This window comes from Lissotriton vulgaris, chromosome 7 (assembly GCF_964263255.1).
Source record: "Lissotriton vulgaris chromosome 7, aLisVul1.2, whole genome shotgun sequence".
NCBI lineage: Eukaryota > Metazoa > Chordata > Amphibia > Caudata > Salamandridae > Lissotriton > Lissotriton vulgaris.
This window is the reverse complement of record NC_141695.1, coordinates 600,209,771-600,227,675: the sequence shown is the minus strand read 5'-3', so window position 1 is coordinate 600,227,675 and position 17,905 is coordinate 600,209,771. Positions and strand designations below refer to the sequence as shown.

General features: G+C 44.7%; 1 protein-coding gene across 1 annotated transcript in view; it reads right to left on the bottom strand.

Moving 5' to 3' along the window:
• Positions 1 to 401: 401 nt before the first annotated feature.
• The window catches only part of LOC147702089 (peroxisomal acyl-coenzyme A oxidase 1-like), a 213,787-nt gene continuing 196,283 nt past the window's right edge, over positions 402 to 17,905 (bottom strand). Inside the window, exon 14 of the mRNA XM_086930718.1 lies at positions 402 to 2,255. Coding sequence (XP_086786844.1) covers positions 2,205 to 2,255 — 51 coding nt within the window. The 3' untranslated portion in view covers positions 402 to 2,204. The remainder of the gene's footprint in view (positions 2,256 to 17,905) is intronic.

The following is a 17,905-nucleotide window of genomic DNA, read 5'->3' as shown; positions in this document are numbered from 1 at the left end:
CTCTAAATAAGATATACTCTTCTGTGCGCTGGTGATCAGGTAACAAATCTATTGCTCCAATCTCACCTGTATCTTCGCACTCTAAGCTGAATTCTAGCAGTACCAGCTGTATCACTTTGGGCCCAAAGCTATGGCTTTGGGATTGCTGTGCTGTTTAATCAATGTTGGTCTTTTCTTGAAGTGTCTTGATGCAAGGTCCTCAAAGACAGTTGGGTAGGGCAACACAAATCAAATCGAAATACACACCCCAACATTTGTTGGCTTATGCCACAACTTCATAAATTTTTTCTCAGTTGAAGAACTGCTACAGTTCAGACATGTCTGAACCCAAATATGTCCCATCAGCAAAGCAGGTTTAACGAAAGGTTGGAACAGTTTCAGAATCTCCTGGTTAAAGGCAGCAGAGGGGATTTAGACCGATACCACCCATAGGTGATGAGTAATTCTTGGTCTTTACACATGGAAGCATTCAAACATATTTTGTAATACCTAAATATAGTTAATCAACTGCTCATTTTAGTTAAAGTGACATCAGGCAGACATGAATGACGGAGACGTACGGAAATGAGCCAATGCAGCATTCCATTTTAATGACAGGAAAGCACTGACTACATTAATTGTACCTTTGCCTATACCTATCATTGGCTCCCTGAAAACAAAAACATTACATCTAGTTCATTATTTCAACCTCTTTTTTGCACAAATTCTTAATAGTCAAGTGTAATTGAAAGAATACATTAGAAAGTATCCTTCCTAAATGTACTATTGCTGTTAGAGATTAAACTAGACATACACTTTCTATACATTATCTTTGAACAGTGCAACATGAAAAGAAACAATTTTTTTTATTCAGTCAATATTTCTATATTTTGAGATTTGAGATAAAAATTGTGCTATCATATTTGGGTTTCAGACATGTCTGAACTGAAGCAGTTCTTCAGCTGAGATAAAAAGCAAATAAAAATGTTTTTTTTTAAAAATGGTGCTATCAAATTTCTCCAGAGAAGTGATGAAGGCAGTTTAAAAATCCATTTTGTAAACACACATAGCAACATTTTAAAGTAAAGAAGTGTTTCCCCAATCAGCACACTGAAAACAGGCCAGCTTAAAGGCGCCAATAATAAACTAGAAGTTCAAGCAAGACGGCACGAAATGCTACAAGTGTATTTTGTTTTGACCAACATACTTAGGGACGTACCAAGGTGCTGTATAGTATTTATAACAACAATTACACTGCCAACAAACAATGAATGAAGTAACCAGGGAGCCCGTTGTAGAGACTTCAATAGAGAACATTTCTCAATTCATGTCCGAAGTATGGACTTGGTCCGGCATGCTCCATGCGCAATACTCAAAATCTCTAGGTGCTCTTCCGTGTTGTTTGTAGTGAAATATATAGGACTCCCAGGAGTGCATTCCACATATTGTGATGCTTTATCCAGCTACAGCTGCTAGACTGCAGTAAGAAGTTTTGGGCAAGAGGATGATTTGTACTTTCATAACTTTTGTTAACACATTTTGTTCAGCTACTATGAATAGTTATTGGGGCAATCTGCCCCTCTGAGCAGTCTCCAGGTCCATACCAATACATACAGTGTTTGCAGCCTTCATCTGTAGGACAAGGTGTCCTACAGACCAAGGTTCAGGGACTCACTCGGCTGCTTCCAGGTTGGGGTAGAGCTTTCACCAGAAGGAAGAAAAGTAAGGCCCCAACAACTAAGTATTCCATCACAATAGAGAAGGTACTCAACCAGACAGCATTGTGAACCTAGGAGCCCTCACTGAGCCAAGCCATGGCATGTTTTAATTGAGAGTACTGCACAAAGGACAATAACTACTTACAGAGGACTGGAACCTCAGCTTCGGTTTTGGACACCAGAGCCATAGAACCTCATTGAAAGGGAGCTCCATTTACTGACTTGTCATCACAGTCTAAACTTGGTTTTGTGGTTTACAATTCAGTGCTTTCTATGACACTTTCATATTATGGACACTGCCTGTATTGTGAATGAGCTCCCGACTTCACATGGACCCAGAGTCACTCTAAAAATGTTCATAGCAACTGATCATTCGAAAGAAATATGTGAATCTGATTAGGGGCAATTGACACTAAAAGTTGTACAAAATAAAATTCCAATCATGAAGATCCTTGGCTGAACATTGGCTCCAGCTGAATGTGACTGTCCATCAGATGCCAGGTCTTCTCATAGCTTGCCCCGTAGGGGCTTGAGGTACTTGTAGAAAGAATCATGCACCTTTGGAGACAAAGGAGGGAAAATAAACAGAAACATGCATTAAATACATGCAGCAAAATAATGACATTTAATACTTTTACTCTGAAACTGTCAAGTTATTATCGATGAACAGAAAAAACTAATTCAGATTATCAATTTCTAAAAAGGTGCATCACTTTTTATAAGACTGTCATCCATCAGTGTGTTTAGTTTTTTAGTGTGTTTAGTATTTAGTACATCTTGTCCCAGTGATAGTTCAGCAATCTAAGTTATACTTTTCCCATCCAACATACATATTTACTCTATCCTTTCACATAGATTTAGCTTCAAAAGTGGTTGCAAGTCTTCACTGCTCAGCTCCACACCCTCCCTGTGTCAAACCTAAATAAGAAGATTAAATACCAAGGGAACTCTGTTGCTCCCTTGCAAATTCATGCACAATAAGTCCAGCTATGTTGTTGTTCATGAGAGTCATGCAACCATTTAAATGGATCACCATGTTCGGCCTTCAATTATTACTTGGAAAGTGAGTGCTTACAAAAGATATGAACCTATTAAATAGTTTATCTCATTCGCTACATCAAAGAGGACTGAGATTCCATCTTATTTCTCTACAATTGCACCAATTTAGCCAGAATCCCATTCATATCTGGTTTGGCTGTTTTCCTCCTGTTGAATAAACGTCTATGAAGCTGCCCACCCAGATGATCTTTAAAACTAAAGAACAACTTACTTACCTTTAGTGATACTCTATTTAATCACAGAATCCTCACTTCAGAATATTCCCAGGCACCAGACTGGATCTGAAAGCTTTAAAACAAAAATGTGGCATATCGATAGGTGAAGCCATGTGACACGTGTTGACTTTGTTCCACCCCAGGAGTGACATTGGCGCTGCATATAAACGCCACCCCTGTGCGTTAACATCGGTTTCTTTCTTCACTCTGTCAGCACACTTTGATATGGAGACCAACAACTGTGAAAATTCCTAAATTGAGACATTTTTAGATTGGAAAAAAGACCATTACACAGAATGGGGAGGTGGAAGGGGGAGGCATGAGAAATCTGAGCATTGAGTATCCATCAGAAATAGGTAAGTCATTTGTTCTTCTGATGGATACTTCTAACTGCAGATTCCTCAACTTCAGAATAGATACCAAAGTAGTAACTCCGACTATGGAGGGTGTGTGGAATAGCTCCAATCAGAAATTCCTGCAGGACCGATCATGTGAACTGCCCATCCCATTGGACCTAACTGGTAAGGTGTTAGTGGCTTTCAGTATAAATATTAACAACCAGTCCCTCACTCAACTCGCAGGCTCGAATTAGGGCAACTAACTCAGCTGCGTGGATGGACTGATAGGGAACTCGTGAAGTCTCACCTACTGTGTGCAGCATAGTGATTGCATATGCTGCAGTGGTGGTGCCATCTGGTAATTTGAAACAAGAGCCATCGACGTATAGTTCCCCTTGGGGGTCAGATAAGGGAACATCAGTCAGGTCTAACCGTCCTTTCATCTCCTCTTCCGTTCGGAAGATACAATCATGTACGTCCATCTCCTCATCCTCAGAAGGGAGAGGTAGTAACGTAGCTGGATTCAGAGTGGCACAGCATTCGATTATAATGTGCTTTTGAGAGAACGTTAGCTCGTTACTGCTCAGACATGCACTGGTGAGGTGCTGCGTCTTTGTTTTATTCAAAAGTGTATCCACAGCATGGGGTACCATAACTGTGAGGTCAGTATCAAGTATGAGCCCAACCGACTATTGAGACAGCCATGGCCGCGACCGCTCTCAGACAGCTCAGAAAGGCTCTCGCGACAAGGTCAAGCAAAGCAGAGAAATAAGCACACTGCTGCTGCTTATCCCGGAATTTTTGTGTTAGAACAGAAAGCGCACAACCAGCAGTCTTGTGTACGAACAGCACTAATGGCTTGGCATAGTTAGGTGTACCAAGCACAGGAGCCGAGCAAAGCACAACCTTTAATTGCTCAAAAGACTGCTTACATTCAGGCGTCCAAAGGAGGGGTTCATGCACATCTTTAGTGGCTAGTGCAAGCAGGGGTTTTGTTAGTTGGGAATAGTTTGGGATCCATTGGCGACAACAGGAAGTAATGCCAATAAAAGCGCGCACATCTTTCATAGGTTCGCAGAGTAGGCATTTTAACAATGGTACTAATGAGCTCAGGGGTCAATCTCCTACCCTCCTTTAACAGTAGGTGACCTAAATAAGAAAGAAAGATTCTGTCAACTCAGGTTGTACGACAGCTCCTCCTCTCATTCTCAATAACTTTCCTCCCTTAGAATTCACTAAACTGGAAAAACTTATGGGACAGGTTAAATCTGGATCACCCACCGACCCAGCTCCTCCCAGCACTCTCACCCAGATAACCCATCAGATCTCCCCTACTGTTCTAGACCTGCTCAACTCCTCACTCCATACTGGTACTGTCCCTCCTCTATGGGAAAGAGCAATGGTCAAAGCTCTATTAAAAAAACCTAGTCTCGACCAATCTAACCCGCGAATTACCGACCCATCTCCCTTCTACCATGGCTCAGTAAGCTTCTCGAGAAGCATGTCAACTCGGTTCTCACTGACTTCCTGGAAGTCAATAACATGCTAGATCTCTCCCAGACCGGCTTCAGGCCCCGTCACGGAACGGAGACTGCACTGATTGCAGTGACGGAGGAGGCAAGAAGGATCTTGGACGATGGCGGGTCCACGGCCATCGTCCTACTCGACCTGAGTGCAGCCTTCGACACTGTTAATCATAATATCCTACTCCATCGTTTAGAAGGAATAGGACTGTCGGGAACTGCACTCAGATGGATGAGATCTTTTCTGACAGACAGATCCTTCAGGGTTTTTGAGAAGGATTTCACTTCTGCCAGTAGACCCCTTAATTGTGGAGTGCCTCAGGGCTCCTCCCTGAGCCCTACCCTTTTTAATGTCGATCTACGCCCCCTAGCTGATGTCGTCCGCCCATTTGGGGTGAAGATCGTTACTTACGCGGACGACACGCAGCTAGTGGTAGCGCTGGACCCCCCCTTAACTCTCATCACAGTTTACACAAATGCCTGGAAGCAGTTGCTAACTGGATGTCTGGCTCTTGTCTTAAACTTAACGGGGACAAAACAGAGATAATGCTCCTTGGAAATAACATCGCAAAAACCATTGACCTTATCTGGCCTCTCTGTTTAGGGAGTCCCCCGCAACCCAAGGAGCAAATCAAGAGCCTAGGCATCTGGCTTGACCACACTCTTTCCTTCAACCATCAGGCCACCAAGCTCGCTGCCACCTGCTTCGGGCTGATGAGACTGCTTCGAAAAATCCTTCCTTTCCTTCCATTCCACTCGAAACGAATTATGGTTCAAGTATTGAACCTCTCTCGCCTCGACTGTGGAAATGCCCTATATCTTGGGGCACCTCAACCCACACTCAACAAACTCCAGGTCATTCAAAACTGTGTGGCAAGAATTCTCCTGGATATTCCCCGCTGAACCTCAGTAAGAGCCAGACTGAGAGATCTTCACTGGCTCCCGGGGAGTTCCAGAATTGAATTTAAGAGCATGTGCATCGCACACCGCTCTTACTGGGGAACAGGTCCCTCCATCAATTCCCCCCTTGTGAAAGCCTACCAGCCCACCTGTTCCCTCAGATCTGCGACCTCCCACCTCGCCTCAGTATCACGCATCAGGAAGGCCAGATGCGGAGGCCGCTCGCTCTCCTACAACCTAGGCAGGATCTGGAACTCCCTCCCCCTCCATATCAGATCTGAACCCAACCTTCTCACTTTCCGGAAGATTCTTAAAACCTGGCTATTCAGCAAAACTTCGGTTTAAAACTTCACTCAGCCCCACCTATTCCAGCCTCCCCAGCTCAGCTCAAGCTCTTTACAGCGCTGGGATGCCCCTGGGTAGCCAACGCGCTTTACAAATCCTCATTTCATTTCATTTCACCTCCTGTCGACAATATTAAAATTTAGAAAGGGATACCTTGTGACCATGGTCAGCTAAGTGGAGCAACAATTTAACCGTACTTTCTCTGCAACCCTGTTCTGTGTTCAAGGCGATAAGCAGGTCATCAACATATAAGAGCAATACATTACCTGAGTGGAGCAACAAGGAATCCAGCTCACTTTTCAATGCTTGACTATAAATACTTGGATTTTCTGTATAGCCTTGAGGAGTGTGACAGAATCTAAAATTTCTGCCAGCTAGAGTGAACCCGAACAGATACCTGCTGTCAGGATGAATGGGGATTCTAACAAATGCATTTTTCAAGTCAATGACAGAAACAAATTTAGCAGAAGAAGGAATCATTGTTAAGAGTGTCATGATGTCAGGAACCACGGGAAACTGGGGAATCACTATCTTGTTAACTTCAATCAGGTCAATCACAAAACAAAAAACATCCTGTTGGTCACCGGAAGAAACAGGGAGTCCTTTTGAGGATGGGAAGAATAGGGCTGTTCCAAATATTAGCAGTCGTCTCCTCAATCACTCCCTGCTCAATCAAATCCTGCACAGTTTGCATCAAAGTACGCTTACCTGCCTTTGGTATTTAATACTGGGGCATACAGGGTAAAATAGCACCTTCCTTGACACATATCAAAACAGGCGATATCTGCAACAGACCCATATCCTTGTCGCCTGCCACCCACAGTGTGTTTGACACATCCGTAAACTACGCAGGAAGGGCGCATCTTTAGACAGACACTGTGTAGCGCGCCCAACATTAGGACCCATTGTCATGTAGACACCCTCTGGGAAGCAGTATATTGTAGCGTGCAATATCTTCAATAAATCCAAACCCACCAGATTTTCTCCACAATTAGATGACAGAAAAAATGGCAAATACACCGTAAAAGGGCCAATTGTCAGCGCAAGGGGTTTGGAAATGGGGCTTACAACCGGTACATCGGAAAAACCTACTAATACATTATTATGGGCAGAGAGAGCTGCCCCAGGGACCGTAGAATTGGAAATAGAACTGTATGTTGCACCTGTATCCACCAAAAACTCTTTAGTTGAACCATGCACGTCCGCACTAACATACGGACCACGCTGATCCACAGGTATCTGGACTGGTCCCTCATTCTGCCCCTGACTGTCCTAGCTGTAAGGCATTCCTGTCACCTCATCCGTGTCATAGTCATCATTGTAATATTGCCCAGCCTGAGTGTCATCAAAATAGTTCTGATCTGAACGAAACTGCAACGTTATAGCATTCTGAGCCTGGCCCTGTCCACCTGTTCCACGAGCCCTTCCACAAGAACCTCGTCTAGGTGCCGCCACCTTTTGCAAAAGTACCGGACACTCGCGAAGCCAGTGTCACTCCTCTTTACAGTAAGCGCACTGATTTAGCCCTAAAAGCATGGAGCTCGTGGATCTGCTAGTGCGTGGAAGTTGTCATGTCGAGCCACCACACCCTCTACCATTCCTCCTAGAAGCCTGCTGTAACAACACAGCAGGGGCAACAACAGAGGGAACGGGCACCAACGTCATTGTCGGCTACGTCATGGGGATAAGAGCTGGAGAGAGAGAGATCGAGGGAACAGGCGTCACAGGAGTATTAACAGTCACAGTTGCCACAGACGGCGAGGGCAAAGAAATGGCAGGAGGTGCCACAGCCAGAGCAGTCTGATCAACAAGAACCGAGGCAGAAACAGTGGCGAAAGGAGGACTAGACAGCTGGTCCAGTGAGGGAAGAGCGGGATATATCCTCTGTGTGGTATAAGGGGGTGGCGGTCGGGTATCTAATAATTGCTCTACAAGCTTATCTCTTTCATCTTGGGCCACATAATACTTGTCTATTTGTAATCAGAATTTCCTATCTGCACCGTCAATCCCTATCTCTTGCTTCTCTCTAACATGCGTTACAGCTTTCTGTGTCACTGTTTGTATTCTCCCTTTTCGGACCTCTTTCTCTGCTTTCATTCGTCTTTTTTTAACCTCCTTTTGCCATGTTCTGAGGGAATCAAACATCGAAAGCCTACTTTTCCTTGCAAATAATTTCTCCTGTAAAAAGGCAATTTTCTGTTCATCAAAATGCCCGTCAACGGCCACTGCAACTCGTCATTGACGCTCGTATATTTGTGCCATAGCGTACTAAACATAATTGGGCCAAGGCAATGCTTCACATACATGTCAAAATTCGGAGTGCCTTCCAGAAGCACTGGCTGACTTTCTTCCAATCGAGCATCAGCCAAACAACAACAACAATGGGAAGCCCAAAATTTTCAAAATTCCAGAAATATACCAAATTTGTTATGCTGCCCGACGAAGTGTTCACAGACACTTTGTACCAAAAGTGGTACTCAAAACCACATTAAATCCAAAGGCGGTACTCAGCCGCACCACATCCAAACCGAAATGGTACCATAACAGACTCACCTGGTGTTTAGATTGGCATAGACTGCTTAAGGGCTCCTAATATGTAAACTCAGGAGCTGCCATCCATAAAGAGATAGCTCGGTCATTATGAAGAGATCCAGCCACCATCAAAAAGACGCCCTCTGATGGTGGTTTGAAAACTATCAATAGATATTATCATAGCTTGACACCAGTGGCAATAGAGCAGAATGCGCAGCAGAGCAACGTCAAAGAGTGTTAAAGATTGCATGGATCGCTGTTAGCAGGAGCTGAAAGCCATTTTGTGCTTGGCAGCCATCTTAGTTAGCCATGTGCTTTCTACCTCTTCCAGAGCCCTGCACATGCTCAGAAAGGCCTAGCTGATAGAATGTACCTGCTCCTAGTATAGAACTGTCAGGCTATTCTTACTGAAGTGCTCAGTTTAGTCTCTCCTCCCACAAGCAAATTCTGTATACCCATATTAGTCAATTTGCATGCTTACATGTGCCAGGACCTCCCCTTGGTTTTATGCTGAAAAATGTAACCTAAGCATATATAAGGCCCCTGTTCTCTGTACTCCTTAGAATGCTTTCTACAGTGGCCTGAGGGTACCATATGACACAGTCTCCCTCATCTGAGGTTAATAAATATGTTTTGTTTATATTACAGCTTCTGTGCCAATCTCTTCTTTGTTGGTTTAAAAGAACCAGGTGTATCAGTGAACCCCTTAGGCTTATATTTCTGCAAGAGGATGCTCACAATGTCACCAGTTTTGACAAGGAGCTCTGCCGGCAGTTGGAAACGCTCAGCCTCAAGGATTTGCCGCAACTGACATCCTCTATTAAGGGCTCTAGCAGCGGCAGCGAAGCCTCGCGTAGCTAAGCAAATGCTGGAAACAGTTTAATCGACGTGGAAGATTGTGAAGAATCTATAACAGCTCCTAACTCACCGGTCTCTGATATTGTAAGTTTTCTGGCAGATTTGGCTCAGGGGAGGCTGAAGCCTCAGTGGTCCTGCAGCATTGAATGTAATCAGACAGAGCGTTCTAAATCTTTGCTCCCACAGGCCAGCCATGTTCAGCCTGTCAGAATCTTGTATTTGGTACCATAAGGTTTTTGCCGCTGGGCAATCTGAAAGCTCTTCCAGATGTATCTCGGTAAATGATCCTCTCAGGAGCTTTAACACAAATGTGTGTGTGGGCGAGCCACGGGACCATAAACCCCACTCTTGAGTTTTCACACAGTCAGTGACATTTTAGTAGAGCTGGCGTGATGTGATCCAATTCGATCAATTTAACAAGCATTTACACAAGCAGCACGTTTGATCTTGCACTACCCTCTCTTCCAAGCCTAGACATGGGAGGGGGAGGTAGTGAAGGCGACAGAACCCAGCCGATGGGGACAAGAGAGTAAAGCACAGTAGGGGAGGGCGAGAGCTCCAAATGAACTTCAAACCCATCATACATTGCTGAAAGAACTTCATGCACATATCTGGCCCCACAATCTAAAATCTGCCACATCAGGCAGGTCATTAATCCCTGAAGTGAAACAGTCCACTTTGTATAAACTACACACGCACAGTCATGGCAACTTGACAGATCTGAAGTTTCGCAGGTCAGTACATGAGTAACTCATTCAGTCCAAGTTTTTGCTTTGCATTCTGTGAATTGTAGTCCTGATTTTATAATGGGATTAAATGGATTACAAGCACCAGAAAGCAACTCGAATTCCTAGCATGGATGAGCTTATCATGCCTGTGAGCTTTGCTGTGGGGATTTACTGTACATAATTGACTACTCCCAATTACATACAGGATGTTCCATGTTCACAAGCACCATCAGATCCAACCATCTCCGCCTTATGATCTGCCCCCGTTTCCGCCTGGCACGCACGGAAGGAAGGGCCTTTGCAGTGGCCACATCCAAACTGTGGAACCAGCTGCCCATAGAGCTAAGATTTCTGACGTCAGAACCTCTATTCCGGAAAAAACTCAAGACCTGGCTTTTTTCCCTGATCTAATTTACCCTCTCCATTCCTCATCCCTCTGACCCTTTCGAGATAATGTCTTCAGCGCCGTGACACCTCCGTCGGAGGTAGCTGAGCGCTCTACAAACTACTAAATAAATAAATAAATAGTATTGAAGATGTGCATCAGGATGGATGGGGAACAGGTTGATATTGTATTTTTTGTTAGCTTTAGATACACACTTACAAGGCAGTTAAGTACTGGAACATTAAACGTAAGTTAAACATGAGCACAGGTTTTGGACCAGCTCTTTTCCAATCCTTCAGATGTGTCTTGCTCACGTTTTCACCCCACCTCTGCACACTTCCATTCATCCCTCAACCCCGACATAGGGGCTTCCATTGAAGTTTGCACATGTGGTGTTGATCTGACCCCCTGGTGTTTGCTAAGAACCAATGGGCTAGCCAAGGGCAGTAAACACGTCCCTACAGCACCGTTGGTGAGCACTGATCTGGGGCAGTTGTGTGTGTGTTAAAAACACAACAGCCAATGATTCATCCGAAACTGACCTAAGTGGTTACTTGAGGTAGATGTTTGTCGTCATCCTGATCAGCAGTTTGCTTTGATAAAGAGCATTCATTATATTGATCACAAAGGTCTGTGTACTGATTGGGAAAAGGCTGTGCATTGATCAGGAATAAGATGTGTGTGCGTTGATTACAGGGAGTCATGTGGTACCGCTTTAATAAAGACAAGGCAGTGCATCAATCAGGTACACAATGTCCTCTATTTAAGAACAGCACACATGTGCATACATGGCCCGTCGGTCTAGAGCTCAGAGTGTGCTTTCTTCCAGGGAGATCTCTGGCGTCAATCCCAAACTAGCCTGATCTTTTTTATCCATTTATAAAAAGCAACACAGAGGTTCTACCTAGGGGCGAGCAGAACTCGCGGAGTTCCACAAGAGGGCGGAATTCAGCAATTCACGTTGCTTGCACTGATTTTGACCCCCGGGATAATGTTCTGCGCTGTGAAATCAGCCGAACTGCTCCACGCAGAACACCAGAGGGTGCTGCTTTTTTCTGCCGCTTGAGTTGTTTTTTTCTACTTGAGCGGCAGCTTTTTAGGGCTCCTCCTTTCCTATTCCGCAGGAATAGGAAACGAGCCCTAATGCAGTCAAACCATTTCTTAAGGCCAAGGGCTCTCAGAGGATTTTGGGAAGTGTACGCCGCCTCGTGCACGAGCTTGCCTGAGCCTTCTGCCTATCAGCCTGCCAGTTCTCCTCCCCTAATTATTCACTTCACTTGTGACTCCCCACATCAAAGCCTCAGCCTCCCTCCCTTGCCATTTGCTTCCTAACCAGCCTGCCTCGCATAATTGCATCAGACCCGACACTTCAAAGGAATGCGCCCCGAGAGCCACTTTCATGGCCGTGCATTTCTCTTCCCCCCCCTCCCCACAGCAATGCCAGGGCATATTCAACGGACCTACACTCCACAGAATACCTACGCATGCATGCCTATATCAGTAACGCTGCACTTTGCACCCTTGAATGTTCATGTGCAAAAATGCTTATTCCTAAATCTTGCACTGTGTGCCATAAAACACGTTGAGAAAATGCCGGTCGGCAGCAAAAACAAGTCACACGCTGTGCTGGGCCTTGCAAGCGCACACACTTGCCTGCGAGTCAAAACACTCTTCGGCTGCCAAAGATATGTGATCAGGCCCTTCGTCTGTGTTCTAATGAGAGGGTGGGCTGAATCAGTTGAACTTAATTGTAGAAGCATTTTGCGGTAGTGCACTGAATATTAGTATTTGCAAAGCGCTTCAAATTCCTGGCCAGGTGTTTCCTTTTGCCTTTAGCCCTTTAACTAGAAGAGCTTTTCCTTTACTTAATGTCCAGCCAAAGAGAGGTGGTTTGATTTCAAATCACAAGCAAAAATACACCGCAGGTCAATGCAGATTGCAGGAGAAGGTCACTGCGATCCAGTTCTGTTCTCTCTAAACTCCCGCCGAATCATATCGCTCTTTATATAATCTTGTTTTCAGTGCTGATCTTACGGTTTAGCAAAGCAAGGGGGCGTTCAAGTGTAACGCAAAGAGTCCTTTCCCGGAGCAACTCTGGCGCCCCTTAACAAGAACGGATGTCAGTATGGCATATGTCAACAAGCATGCTTCGTGGGCAGACCGGTCACGTTTCATTGTGCATTGGCACGGGGCGCGTGCTTTGAGGGTCGCCCATAGTGGGTCTCCAAAAAACGAGAACATCTGCTTCTCCCATGTCAAGTTATTTGTGACAACAAATCCATAAGTCTTAATTGATCCTCACACAATAGGTAGTATGGAAGGACAGGCAGCGTGATCGTACCGTGTAGCTGTCCCCCACAGCTTGTTTGTCACACTTAAGGCACGTGACAACACCATCAATGTTTGATGAGTTTTTCTTGCACCGTCAGGTCAGTGGAACACAGACTGGAAGATAAAGTGAGTGCATGCACGCACTCCAAGGACATTGGGCCAGGTGGCACACATTTCACCCGAACATTGATGTACTCAATAAACATCTGCAAGTGAGGGTGGCACTGCTGTGATTAAAGCAGGGAGGGTGACTCACCAGCACTCCTCCCAAATGTATGTGCACAATCTTAAAGTCTTATCTCTGAAGGTGTAGTCTCCATGCATAATAAAAATTTGGTCTTTAATTTACAAAATCAATATTTTTTTAATGTAGCACTTGCCTCTGCTTCATATTGCTCTAAGTAACAGATTTTACCATTACCCAACTCGATGGCACTGCTTTTATAAATCTCAGATAATTGGATATATATGGCAATACTGGTAAGCCCATACACCACTGCCAAACAGTCCTTTCCAGCTGAAAATGTTACGCCTCTGACAGACTTCTTATGGCATATGAAACAACCTTTTGTGCAGACTCTTGTAGGCTTCTGTTGTGTCAATATTATTCTTAACCCACCTGAACTGCTATCAGACCTTGGTTCAAAGTATGCCATGAGATCACTCTTGGTTTTAGCCAACTTTAAAAATGTCTCCTTGGGTGTTGGCAACAACCTAAATGTATTTACATGTTTGATCACTTGCTACAATATTTTAATTGCATAGCTACGCAGAAGCAGGCCATGCTGGTGAATAACCTCAAATCGTTCACAACTTTGGGGCATCTAGGCAAGCCTTCTCTGGATCAGACCGTGTATTTGTCGGGAAAATGATTATCATACAACTTGAGTTCTGGTTTCTAAAATCTGAACTTCACCAAGGTAAGAGTCAGCTTTGTTTCTAGGAGGGCTTGGCACACTATGTCCAGCACAATGTTGTGTTGCTCTCATGATTTCTCTGTAACCAAATATCATCACCGTAAGTGCAACTGGTTTGCACGGGGTAAATTAACTTTCCTACTCCTCCTGAAAGTTTTATGCTACAGAGGATGTTAGACTTGGACTAGCTCATTGCCAGAAGTTGTAGCTCAACTCACGTGCGTAGGCCATTACGGTAAGTTGAATATGGGATGGTTTTTGGCACCTGTGCCAAACATCAATGTTCGCTACCTTGGGCAGAAGCGGCAGCACACAGGGTATTGCATGTGTAGCATGGAGGCAGCCAATGTGCAAGTGCACCACAGGCCAGCGTGGTTCACAATTCTGCAAACAGGAGTTGGGTCAAACCAGAGGACATTATGCATACTTTGCTTTCCACGGGTAATGCCATCTGTGTATCCCAACATTTGTCGTGCACATGGCCTGTTGCTCCTTCCTTCCTAAGGCTGCTTGTGCTCGCCTCCAGGTCTATTGGCTGGCACTGCCATAGCACTGGATTGGTAAGAAAATCTGAAGCCAATTACTGGAGCCAGAATGCTTTAGTGCCTGGGCAGTAGGTTGGTAGTTGTGCCATGTGGTCACACAAAGCACTTCAGAAGGCCACAGTTACCATCATAAAAAAAATTGTCATTTACAATACTAATACCTCTAACTTTACTAATGCAAGCCCTATTGCATTGCAAATGCTTGTTTAATGCAAACAGTCGTAACCTGCTGCGACTGTCTGCAATACGAAATCTCGCCGAGAAGTGTTCCAGCTCCCGAAAACCTCAATATGGGATACACATTCTTGCACGCCGACTTAAAGTTGGCGAGCCATGCCACATGACGGTTTGCAAAGCTTTGCCAGAACTCCGCGTTACAAGCAGGATGCGTAGTATGCAAAACTACGCCGGCAGAGCGGAGTTTATAATCCACCACTAGGTTTGCCACAATCCTATGAAATGAATGAATTCCTTCTTGTTTAAACCGGTGACCGTCCCGTACTTCAAAGAGAGTAAAAGCCACAGTGGCTTGCCTCACACAAAACTTCTCGCTTTGCCCTGATCTTTCCATACATCATTACTGTCTTTAAATATCCTTGCAATACAATTCATGGCCTTTCACAACTGTCTGCTATTTACCAGGACACCCGCTTCCTTGCATTCTTTGTCATGCATAGCCCATGACTGCTGAGAGACTGGTTGAATACACAAAATTCCACATGCTATTCGTATATATTAATCATTGTATTACACCCCAGAGGGGTGGACATGTTCCAAACGAAAACACATACTAGGAAAAAAACGAAAGCACTTCCATGAAGCATGTGATTACTGTAGCCTAGTCAATGGAGAGACGCACATAGAAACATGTAACTTTTTTGGTGATAAGTCGGGCGACTCAGAACCGATCGGAGGACTTATCCTGGAAACAGTCCCGGGCACAGCTGCAGTGTGCCAGCCTGCCTGCTGCAGCTTGTGCCATCTGCGACCGGGTCACTCATAGCTGCCAAGTTTTCAGATTGCTCATGTGTGACATTTTCATGGCAACAGTGTGCATATGAATGACATTCCATTACCAAATGTATGACATGTCAAGTGACACGTTAACACAAGTAAAACAAACTATAAAGTCTAATAAAACAGACAGACGGTGTAAATTACCCACTTTTGCGCATTATGAAGCTCTAGAAAAGCCCTTTATAGTGGCTAAATTGTACAATGTGAAATCCCAGCTTATCAACTTCACCAAACTGTGATCCTAAGCAACTATTGTATTTCACTCTTCCTCCTTTTTTTTGATCTTCACATATTCGAGCGCATGTAAGTACATGATATGCGCTGTACAAAAACAATCTTGTGTTTTATTTAATTGTATATAATTTTGCTCCATCTATAATGAAAATCTAGATCACTTACAGAGTGTACCCGAGAAGCCTCCTCTACTAGTATTAGACTTTTGTGACTGTTGGAGGATGAGTTTGACAAAGGATCCTAGGATTGTAGCAGTCAAGGGACAGAGCACAGGTTCCTCAGGTGGACAACGGACAAAGGAGCCTGAAATGTGTATGACTTCCTACAGCCAGTTTCGGGTAGCAATAAAATGTAAATGTGTTTGCATTTATATAGCACCTTCTACCCAGAGGTCTCGTAGCGCTGTATTCATACCACTATGGAACCCTTCCTGGCTTTCCTGTGAGATGTCCACTCCTGGGAACCTCCTGGGCATCCAAGTGCTGTTGTGGAGATTAAGCATGCTATTGCACAGAGTCACACCCATGCTTAGACTAGGCACTGAGGTGAGAATTATCAGGTCCGGGGAGATTGAGTCCAAGAGCCGCCGAGGCAGGAATTGAACCCTGGTCCCGGTCCAGACCTTTGCACCAGGGTCTGCCGCTCTAACCATTGAGCCACACTTCTCCACATAAAGTGAGGAGGGAGAAGCTGTGCCAAAATCCCAGCCACCACCAAATGTTTCATGACCAGGTTTCAGTATATTCATGACAACCTCTCCTTTTCTCAACCTGGTAGGCTCTGACAGTGTACCCAGCACCTGTAGGCGCGAGGCTGACACTGGGAATCACACAGTCATGCTAAGAAAGCCTCAAGCAATTCTGAGGGGCAGATAGGAGCTGTAAAAGCGTGAGAATGCATTTCAATGCAGTGATGTGAGAACCAGCATTGAAGTGTGTTAGTGTCACTTGTGATGCGTGTCACTTTGCAGGGCTGGTGACTGAGCGCAGAGCGACGTTCTCACTGGCTTAGCTTAATCCGAGTGCTGCCGCCATATAGACGGCACTGATGGTGCAGCCAAATAACCATGGGAGGCTGGAAGTGAGTGGTGGACGGCCTACTGTCAAATCGGCCACATAACAAAAATTGGGGAAATGCCAGTGCCGGTACTGCCTGTCCAGGCCTGGTGGGACCTGGCCTATGCGAGTTCTCTCATTGTCCCTAGTTTCATCTGTTCCTGTTTCGGGCACTGGGCCCAGCCACGCAAGTGGGGCAGTGTTTTTATCAGGACAAGTGCGGGAACGCTGGATGGTACAACATTTGAGGCTCCTTGCACATTTCAGAAGTTTCCGTCACAGAATATGGAAAAAATGAAGGATTTTAGGAAAACTTTCAGGTTTGCAGGGCATTTTAGGGAAGAAAATATTGTGGGATCTATGCAAGGTACACACTGCTGGACTCTCAGAGGTGTCTAGTTAAAAAAAATGTCTAGGATTTGTAGGTTTCTTTGGTTGGCGGCTGAGCCCAGGCCGGTGCGATTGGAGTGTCCGCGCCGGGCGCTGACTTTGGGTGGGGTGTCAGGTTTGCAAGTGTTTTATGGTTTGAAAAGCACCTGCTACCCCGTTCATGGCCTCCAGAAACGTTCAGGCAACAATATAAATGTCAAGATAACTCCAGTGATTAATGTTCTTCCTAGAGAAAGAGATCGGAGGTTTGCATAGTGGAAGTTTTGACTCATGGTAAGGTAGTGCCGGGGTTAATATGCCTGCTGCAAAGAACGTGTACTATTGAGATCACAAAGTGCATATAATGTAAATAGGTCAGTGGGTTACTGCTTTTGTCTGAGAGATTGCAGTTTAAACCTTATAATCCTAACATAGAATAGTGAGCTATTAACTGTCATCAAAGAGCTGCATGCAAACTGCAAGATATAGATTAGAGCATTATGATTTTTTCCCCAGTCATCCATCATCCTAATGTTGGACAAAGGGTTAATTTGGAAAAGAAACCAATTCGGATTATTAAAGAGAACCCCCAATCATGGTGTTACATTTTAAATTCCTAGTTTGTGCTTCTCTAGACCAAGCACATTTAAACTATACTGTGTACTAGTATGGGTGACGGGTGACTCCTACACTTTGTAGGCCTCTGTCTTATGTAACATTTCCAAACACTAATTTACACACCTATGATTGATTGTCTTGGTGTAGAGTGTGTGATGTAAAGTGCTCTGACAAACTGCACTGTTATGAGTGGCGGCAGCACTATACAAATCATTAAACGCATCTGAGAGAGAGTGGTT